The sequence below is a fragment of the Ruditapes philippinarum genome, unplaced genomic scaffold (genome assembly GCF_026571515.1).
Source record: "Ruditapes philippinarum isolate M1 unplaced genomic scaffold, ASM2657151v2 ctg9210_1_1_1_1, whole genome shotgun sequence".
NCBI lineage: Eukaryota > Metazoa > Mollusca > Bivalvia > Venerida > Veneridae > Ruditapes > Ruditapes philippinarum.
The window spans coordinates 1-10,463 of record NW_026853486.1 but is presented as its reverse complement, the minus strand read 5'-3'; the positions used below and the strand labels follow the sequence as shown (position 1 = coordinate 10,463).

The 10,463-nt window shown below is 31.7% G+C and overlaps 1 protein-coding gene across 1 annotated transcript; it reads right to left on the bottom strand.

Moving 5' to 3' along the window:
* Nucleotides 1-1,208: 1,208 nt before the first annotated feature.
* Nucleotides 1,209-9,329, bottom strand: LOC132737014 (uncharacterized). Its single transcript, XM_060724243.1, has 5 exons — nucleotides 9,176-9,329; nucleotides 5,296-5,565; nucleotides 4,463-4,606; nucleotides 3,150-3,382; nucleotides 1,209-1,738 (listed from the first exon to the last, which is right to left on the bottom strand). The coding sequence occupies exons 1-5, from the start codon at nucleotides 9,270-9,272 to the stop codon at nucleotides 1,493-1,495; spliced, it is 990 nt and encodes a 329-aa protein (XP_060580226.1). The 5' UTR covers nucleotides 9,273-9,329; the 3' UTR covers nucleotides 1,209-1,492.
* Between the last annotated feature and the right edge of the window lie 1,134 nt (nucleotides 9,330-10,463).

Below are 10,463 nucleotides of genomic sequence, written 5' to 3'. Positions count from 1 at the left end.
TGATTGTAAATAATCTAATGCCCAAGATTTTGAAAAAATAACGTTGCGGAAATAACCGTTTTGCTACGATATAATAATATTTGGCGGAAAAGCATTAACAGAGACTAACTTAAGCCTTTTCTTGTATGATTAATTCTGATTTTCGAATTGGGGAGTTGTACTTACCTCTTCTAGTTGCAGCTTGCCTCTCTAAGATTAATTCCTTCCTTTACCATTGCAGAGTAATTGCAACTAAATAAATCTTATTTGTATATTATTTTTTTGAGCAAGTAAAAAGGTGTGCAATATATATGTCGAAATATTGTAAAGGATATTGTTTTGTTATTTGTAAACCTATGTCATAAAACTTATGAAATTCTGCATACAAGATTGGAATAAATTGAACTTACACGTGTGTAAATTGTTGTTTATTTTAAAGGAGCATTATGGGAACGCTTGGAACAGACCTCGTATGGAGAAGCGTAAAATGTCAAGGGCTCGAATTCTTCTGTCCATGTTCTGTTTGGTTGCTTAAGTATTAAATTTAAATTATATTTAAGCATTACTTACTATCATAAGCCATAATTATCTTAGATATAATCTGAACCTGAACTTATATTTATTGCGGGAGTTTCAGGTGCGACATTTCATACGATACATTTATCGCTGCACATATTTAGCGATATATCGATGGATATATCGCTGGATATAATGGATTAGCAGCCGTGTCATTATTTTGATTTACTATATAACATGTTTACGTTACGGTCATATATTGTACGCATTCGGCATTACTATTTCACAAAACCTGTGTAAACTATATATGGTGGTTATTTTGACCTTCCTGTGTTGAGGGATGTACATATACAGTGTTTATAAGAAGATTGAAAACCTTAAATAAAAGCATGTGTTTGGATAAAATCAAATATTAATGAAAATAAATAACCAATTTCTGTTTGTTTAGTAATAACAAGTGTTTTCAACTGGTTTTTATCTATAAAATCTGCAATTCTGATATAAATATCTGTGTTATTTGAATGCGTTATCACTATTCTGTTGTTAAAAGATTTCAAACTGAAAGGAAAATGTAACTTGATTTGTGTAGCACCAGAGTGAATAAAATGAATACAAGTACGAAAATACGATGAAAATGAATTTTTTTTATAAAACATTACAAAATGATATATATCACAGCTTTTTCCAATTTCCCATATTTTTTACCCCATTAAGATACAAATTGTTAATTTTGAATATATCTACGTAGTCTGTTATTGTCCAGTATAAAACTAAGAGGCAGTTTTACACATGAATAAAAAAAATGATGCAAGTTTATCAACATTTCGCTTATTGTTATGGGATACATTTTGTTCTTGATGTTTCCCTAGATATTGAGGTACAATCTTTTGTGAGTCACACAGGTTAGACATATTCTTATAGTCATTCAGTAGCTCTTATACTGAATATTTCATAGCATTGTATCGTGATGACGTAGTTTACATATGACGTTGTTTTGTTATGAAGGCACATTGTAAGTGCCTGCAGCACTTTGATTATTGATGTTGTTGTCAGACGGTACAGTTGGATACATTGCAGAGCTGGCAGGATACGGCGTACCCTGATTTTGTATAGTGACGGGCTGTTGTTGTCCCGGGGGTATGTTGTAATTGACTCCGTACATAGGCTGATTCACTCCGTACATAGGTTGACTGAATCGGTTCTGGTTCTGTGCGGAATAAACAACAACAGGTGCACCTGTATTCTGCAATAAACGAGAGAACAAAAATGTGTTAATGTTGTATAATAAGGGCATTATAGTCCATAATTACTAAATAACTTGGTATTGACTTGCACAACAACTCATAAAAGTACCATGAAACTATTTATCTGTAAATGAATTGTTAAGTTACTGTATAAGATTGATATTTTTGAATAGATTTTTTAACAAGAGAGCCGTATGAAGTGTTCTTGCATTGCAGACTGGCGTTTCCACGAACCGTCTATGCGCCTAGGATGACATCATTTTGTCGTTGTTATTAAAGTTGTGAATTCATACGCTATTGAAAGAAAATAGTTATGGATGAAATGACATTAATTTCCATGAACAAATATCTTATTGAGACAAACCACTTTAAATATGAAATAATGTGGCAGAATATATGCAAGAACAATATCTGACACAGATCGGAATATCCCCGGTGGGGACGACACTTAATCTTCCTTGGCTGCTTTGGCCTTTCGTGCACTTCGTCTGGCTAATTAACGAGTAAAATGTAATGAAACAGTTATGCAGTTACTTAAACTATTGGTAAGGTAAACATTTATTCTTTTCTATTTTATTTCTAAATACATACCTACAAATGTTTCATCATTTGACATTTTTAGCCTTGTATTTATTACAAAAACGGGTTTCTTTCAATTTGCATCAATTTAATGAAAGTTAAATATGATTGACAATTGGTATTTATTAACAAAAGGATAAATGGACAACCATGGATTTCACTAAAGGAAAAGCTATCAAAAGTTTCCAAGCTAATGCGTCCGTTTGCAACCGTTTCATTCGCTCATTGTCCCTTGATTAACGCATAATTAAGACATCCAATTTCATATAACTTTTGGCTTTCCCTCGGCAAAATAGTAAGACATAAGGCAAGAAATTCACACAACATTATATACACGAAGTACTAGGAATATTGTTAAAATGAATACAAAGTTTGTTGAAATAAAATACCATAACGCCAGACCATTTCCAATCATTCTCCTACTGTGTGTTTATTACACATCTTGACTTGATAGCCTTATTTCCCCTGACTTGTTAAATAAAAAAGAAGATGAATAACTTGTAAACTAACAAGAAACTACCTCAAGGAAACAAGCCAAAAATATATTACTTAGTTGATTTTATGAAGATAAAGGTATCTAGAAGCCCAAAGTAAATAAATAGATAAATATTTAAATAAATAAATAAATAAAAACTGTTTCTGTTTGATCAAAACCTTAATTATGACATTTACGTTTATCTCGACATTTCGTTATCTCGACTTTTTTCGAAGGTCCCGGCGACTTCGAGATAATCAGAGTCGATTGTACATGTAAATGGATAGATTAGCAGATTATGTATAGGGCGTTATTAAATATAGCTACTGAGTTCTAAAAAACTCCTGAAAATTTACCTGTACAGTCGTTCCTTGCCTCATCCCAGTTCGTTTTGCGCAGCATACACAGCAAATGATCGCACTTACGACAATAGCTAACCCAGCCACACCCCCGACAGCAATACCAATTATAGCACCCGTGCTTAGATCACATGATGAATTGTCACCGCACGAGTTATAACCATTACACACTATATCATCATCTATACATCTTCCGTTAGAACACGTGTGTCCATAGCTGGGACAATATCCTGTAAAAAGATAAAAATGTACTGAATTAACTATGTTAATTAACTATGAACTCTCTTGTTTAATTGCTGTGTCGCCTTAATGGTGAAGTAATTTCATTTTTTAACATATAGAATGTAAAATAATCGGTTATAAATCAAACCATCATTTTGTTATCTTAGCTGTACAACAAAAGAATTTATTCCACAACACATCACACTTTAAAGCAGCGTGCCTTTAGCTTCATGCTAATTTTCATGAATATATTTGAAAGTGTACTTAAAAGTAAAATATTGCCTACAGTAGTGAACAAAGAAAGTACTAATTACATATTGAAAACAGAACTTTCAATCAACGTTAATTATCAAAGTAAAGGTCAAACTATACAAAAGTATCCCTTACTGCGTTAGTCACGCAGTGTTAATATATGTTGATAAATACTGCAAAATCAGTCATTCATTGCATATAACATGTAAATCATTACATGAATTGTGAATATGTTTATTTTTCTAAAATCTAAGTATATTTTTCTCACATTGGATTTTCTTGAAATTATTTGATCGTCTGGAGGCATGTGGCTTTAATAAACTGAATAATGGAGACAATTAGGATTGAAAATAATAACAATAATACTTGTATAGATTCTTCTTCCAAAGCAGAATGTAACAAGTCTGGAGTTATCTCCCCTTACTTTTTGTAGTAAATGTTGGCAGGAACAAAAACATTGTACTTTATTAATAATTTCTCAATTAAATTGATGAAAAAAATGGTATGAAACTTTGTATGTTTATGAACTGTTGTCAAACATTGTTTATAAAAGAAGACTTTCCATATCTCTGACGCAGTTCAGTAAGTTTCGCCATTCATGTCTTGTTTGTTTGTTTGTTTGTTTGTTTGTTTGTATACTATATTGAATAGGCGAACACCACTCATTTAATGCATGGAGGATAAACCTATGTAACATACTTTATTAGGTGCTATGAAATGCAACAATCCGGATGGCTTGGTGCGAAACATATATGAACATATATATACATGTATATAAATTATGAGCTTAAACATTGTCGCACCAAACCCTCGATCATGGTTATACATATACATACCTGTACCATAAGCTGTTATCACCACTGTAAATATATCGGTAATATACTGACGTCTCTTTGGGACGTATCTTATTCTGAAATACCTGTCTTTTATTGTATAAACACCATCTGGTTTACTTGACCCACAAATATCCGCTTCCAATCCTGAAAAAAGCAGGAAAGATTTGCATTGCTGTAAACAGAGCCTTTTGTTCGCGTAGACAGAAATTACATGTACAGCGTTTCTCAAAACGTTAAAAACATATTAAGGATTAATTAATATTAATAATATTAAGGATGTTGAATAATGCACACTTTCTCACTAAATTTGAATTTTAAGATAAAGAAGCATTTTAAATTGAAAAATCTGCAAAGAATCTTAAAAAAGAAGTCTGCTCAAAATTAAATAAAAAATCGGAAAGTTATTGCAATTCTTAGCCCGATTTGTGTGAAAAGGCGTTGCAACACTTTGTAGTTTTGGGACGTTTTTCACATTAAAAATGATTATTCTAGAAAAACGGATGACCTGCATCAAATAGTACACAAATAAATTCCATCACGTCACGAGAAAATCACCAGGAGATCCTTTAATCAGTTAGTAAATATCGACTGTTTTACAATATCCCTTTTCGCATGTTACATGCAAATTCGAAGGCGTTGGTAAGATGTGACCTGCTTATCGATAAAGCACGATTGAAATTATGGAGACATTTTAAGGCCGTCTAGTTTAATAATGACTTAACAAAAATTTTGGAAGGTTACTAATCAGTGCATTAAGTTATTCTTAACATTTCATTTTAATGTGTCCGTTGCATTCCGTGCTTTCAGCACTTTGATTTTACATTTTCGCTTACCATTGACTCGCGATTGTCCACTTTCGCCACTATAAAACTCAAGATGTCCATCGCTACAGTCTAGGTCTAAATCGTCAAAGTAGATCATGAAGTAAGAATAGTACGAATACCAGGCTTCAAACTTAGTCTCGCACACTTTATCCGTGCGTCTTGTCGAGTAGATACTATTCCGGCGGTCGTAAATGTAATTGTCATCCATTTTGAGCTCAATTTGCTGTTCATCTTTGAGAATGAAACTAAACTCTTCGTCGCAGTAAAACTCCATGTCATCTGGAGACAATGTACATAAAGATATAGCATAACTGTGGTTTCTTTAACTGATATAATCCTGTAAAACTTAGTTAAAAATTCGAGTCCTAATCTCTAATTTGAAGGCCAAGTTGATGATATTATATAGAGGATATTTGTTTGTTTTGCATGTAAGATTGAAATTTATTTCATGCTTTCCAGTGTTTTATTGTAATATATCAGATGATTATATTCTGATAAACCACTAGTGAAATTTATAAAATATAATTTTCACTGTAGCCGGACTATATCTGAATGCGGATGAAAAGAAAATCATAACTAAATGGAAAAACAGGCAGAAATAAGTGCCGTCATGCGTCAATTTTGCTTCTTTAGGAAAAGAAAGTCGATGTCACCATACATCATGTTAAAAATGTAGCAAAAGTAGAGAAATTTAACAGAACTATATTTCAAAATTGATGATGTGACGTCATTCGTGAACACCAGCTATTATATTTTCACTCGTGGCTACGCCACTCGTGAAAATATTGCATCTGGTGTTCACTCAGTGAAATTATATTTCAATCTTACATGCAAAACAAACAAATATCCTCTATATAATTTCACTGAGTGAACAACAGATGCAATATTTTCGCGAGTGGCGTAGCCACGAGTGAAAATATAATAGGCCCTAGCTGGTACTCACGAATGAAATATATTTCAATCTTATATGTAAAACAAATAAATTTTCTTTTTGTTTCATGCTTTTTAAGTGATTTTAAGTATTTTTTTTACTGATTTTGCCGCGTAACGTCGCGCATTCTCCTTTGTGACGTCATCACATCATGACGTCACATCATCAATTTTGGAATATAGTTCTGTTAAATTTCTCTGATTTTGTTACATTTTTAACATGATGTAAGGTGACATCGACTTTCTTTTCCTAAAGAAGCAAAATTTACGTATTACGGCATCTATATCTGCCTGTTCTTCCATTTAGTTATGATTTTTATTTCATCCGCATTCTGATATAGTCCGGCTACAGTGAAAATTATATTTTATAAATTTCACTAGTGGTTTATCAGAATATAATTATCTGATATATTATAATAAAACACTGGAAAGCAAGAAATAATTTATCGCATACCCGTGCCACTTTTGCGGCTTTGTAAAAATGGTACTGTACGGCCGTGCATATATATATTGACGTGATACGTTTGCTTTATACACAAATATATTTTTAAAACGCACTAAATATAAGCGTTATATTAATTAACTAGTAAGTTAAGTGATTAACTAGTTACGTAACAAGTTAATCACTTAACTAACAAGTTAATTTAGAGGTTAACTAGTTACGTAACTAGTTAATCACTTAATATTAAGCTGGTAAAATAATAAAAAGACGACAGTTGTAGGCACTAACATGCATTTATTTCCCGATATGATCTTTTATTTTTTGAAAAAAATTAACTAGTTGCAATGTACGTAACTAGTTAACCACATAACTAACTAGTTAATTTAGCTGCGTAACTAGTTAACCTCTTAATTAACTAGTTAGTTATGTGGTTATCTGGTGGCAGAGATATGCCACCATATTCTTTGATAAAATAATTTGAGTGCATTGTTGTAGAATAATAAATGGTTAGAGTTCAAATGCGTAGGAATATAATCATTAATAATTTATTTCAAAGCATTTGAACTATAAACCGTCCATTGTTATACTATAATGCAAGAAATACAGGATACTGAATGACTGGAAGTTCAAAACTGAGCCTCTGGCGAGCATAATCTTGTTTTATTCAAAGAGTTCAATAAAATTCAATAATGAACTTACACGAATGTAATATTCTATTTATCACATACCAAAAATAAAGACCGTTTAAAGCGAAAAGGAGTCATTTTTTCTTTGACGCGCCTATGGTATGTATATAGATGTTCGTATAACGCAAATGACGTCACGTCAAACTATATACAGGGCCGTGCAATACCATTTTTACGGAGTCGCAAAATGGCACAGGTATATGATAAAAATAAATAATTTATACATTAAAATTCTAACATGCTAACATAAAAGAGAATGGATGAGAATATGCATGAAGGCCGGTCCCCAGCCTATTATTCTGCGATTACTAGTAACGTAGTAACAGGGGCAGTGAATCTAGACTAAAGAATATGTTGAACTACAATGAACGTAGAAGTAAAATGTCTTGACGTTATTAAGTTAATTAACGTCATATTTGACGTCTTATAATACTGCACGTTTGTAACGTCATTTTTCATTGGATAATCGTGACGTTTATATAGTTTTATATACACGGCCGCTGTCGATTCATGAAGAAATCTTACTTTTTTCTCTAAAAATGATGCTTGCTGTATTATAAATTCGTTATAAAGATTGTTGACAGGTTATATGGCCATATATAAACGGCTGTTTGCAATATAACCCTCGCCTAACGGCTCGGGTTATATTTACAAATAGCCGTTTATATAGGACCATATAACCTGTCAACGATCTTTATAACTAATAATATTACGTCTGTGCATTTCCTTTTTATGTTGCGCAAAATTATATGGTGTAATAATGCACTTGCCTGCCCTGTCTGTTTGAGGAATATTGTTAAGTACATGTTAGAATTAAAGTTAATGCGTTAATGCGAAATTTAATCATACTTATCCATTTAATCTTAAAAGTTAAATAAATTCAATTTTCTTAAAAAAGAGTTCTTAACACATTTGCTCACTTAAACTTTCCTATCAGGCAGAACTGTAAACAACGATCGAATAGTACAAAGTGATAATATCCAAATTTATCACACACCCGTGTTTGATTTTGTGACTCCGTAAAAATGGTATTGAACGGCCCAATCTCCTACGCAGTGATCTCCCCTTATCAGTACAGAGATCTCTGCCATCACAAACATTGAAATATCAATATTTGGATATTTATATTTTTAGCTTTTTAATTTATTTTTCATTATTTTGTATACTTTTGATAATTTTTTGATAAAATATAACTGACGTAGGTACAAACAGTTAAAAATAAAACAGAAAGAGAAAAATGACGTTAGATTTTCTATGTAACGGTCGATATTTACATTTGAATTTCGACGTTACGTCATGTGACTTTCATCATCATGTGACGTCTGTGAAGGCAGTGATTACAATTCTGCCAAGGGAGGTAATCACTGTGAGGAGTTTGTGAACGGCCGTGCATATATTTTGACGTGACGTCATTAACGTTATACAAACAAGGTGTAAAGACGCGCTAAATGTTAGCGTTATACTATAGGCGCGTCAATGAAAAATGACTCTTTTTTCACTTTAACGGTCTTTATTTTGAGTATGTGATGAATAGAATATAAAATTCGTGTAAGTTCATTACTGAATTGATTGAACTCGTTGAATTAAATAATATTATGCTCGCCAGAGGCTCGCATGATATAATTATATTCAACTCGTGCAATAAATTTATTATTGAACTTACAATCACTCATCCTCTAAATACTTCATTAAGGAAATACACTACTTTATTGGTTTTAAAGGCGTACGCTGTAATTCTTACATATTATTTAAAGTTTGAATGGTGAATATATCATCAAGCAGATAATTATTAACTAATATTGTTTACAATTTACAAAAATAAGTTACTTACATCCATGACATACCCCATCTGAAGCCAGCAACACTATTCCAAATAACAGTAAATTCGCTATATACCATTCTTTTCTATAATGTTTAACGTCCGCCATTTTAAGAATGTTTTAGATATCTGACCTTAATATGAGTTTGTTATCTCTACGCCAGATAGGATTGGTCGTTTATTACGTATGGGGCTGTGATGTAGAAATCTAAAACACTTAGTTACCCATATCTTCTGTTTACATTTAGTTGTCATTTTGCCAGACGGCTTAAAATGATCAATATGTGTTGAAATACCAATATACATGTATTATATAGCATACATATTGCAAAATACATGGCTTATCAGACAAGGTATTTAATTCAATACATTGATGATTTTTTTTATTTTTTTTGTGGAAAGAACTGAACTATATATTGAATTATATGAGTAATCTGCACATAACTTAAATATGAAAGCATGGTTTACTCCGCATAGAATCAATGGGTTGATTTTCACGTATATGGAGCTAAAATGAAACATGGTGCATTGTAACACCGCACTTTGGGGTCAAACGCACTTTGGGGTCCGACTCCAAAGTGCGTTACGTACTTTTTGGTCCGACCCCAGAGTGCGTTACGCAATTTGGGGTCCAATTTTAACCCCAAAGTGCGTTAAACAGGTACATGTGCATTTTTTAACATCAGGCAACGATCGCACTTTGGGGTCATAGAAAATTAATGTTCATTATGTTTTAAATAATATATTGTAGTCAAAGTCAATGGTAAACAAAAAATCAAGGTATTAAATAGACACAAACAGTGTGCATTGAATTTATAGTAGAATCAATAGGATTTAAATGATCTTGATTAGTAAGTGAAGAACTCTTCACCAAATGAAAAAAAAAAAAAAAAAAAAAAAAAAAAAAAAAAAAAAAAAAAAAAAAAAAAAATCACCAATAAAGAATTTTAATCAATTATTCAGCTTAAAATATTTTTTTTCTCAAATTTACCATTTTATTTTAAAAGAATTTACACCTTTCATTAACTCCATTGTTTTTAGCTAAATGCATTATTTTTACCCGTTTTTTATTTACAAATTTTATAGAAATATAATAGTCTTAGGGCATAGACAAAGGTATTAAATTCTGGGAAAATTCTGCCCGGAAATCTTAGTAAGACATTTCAGATAATAAAATGTGCCTGCATAATATTGTTGAAAGAGGCCATTTTATTTAGCTAAATGTGACATATAAGAAACTTGACTAGGTGGCACATTATGCTTTTATTTGTTTTTTCTTAAAAAGCTTTTTCATTATTGA

Coding starts and splice junctions, on each gene's coding strand:
- LOC132737014 (XM_060724243.1), bottom strand. CDS start 9,272: ATGGCGGACGTTAAACATTATAGAAAAGAATGGTATATAGCGAATTTA. Junction 5,566..9,175: donor AGATGGGGTATGTCATGGAT/GTAAGTAACTTA, acceptor CATTGTCTCCAG/ATGACATGGAGTTTTACTGC. Junction 4,607..5,295: donor TGGACAATCGCGAGTCAATG/GTAAGCGAAAAT, acceptor TGCTTTTTTCAG/GATTGGAAGCGGATATTTGT.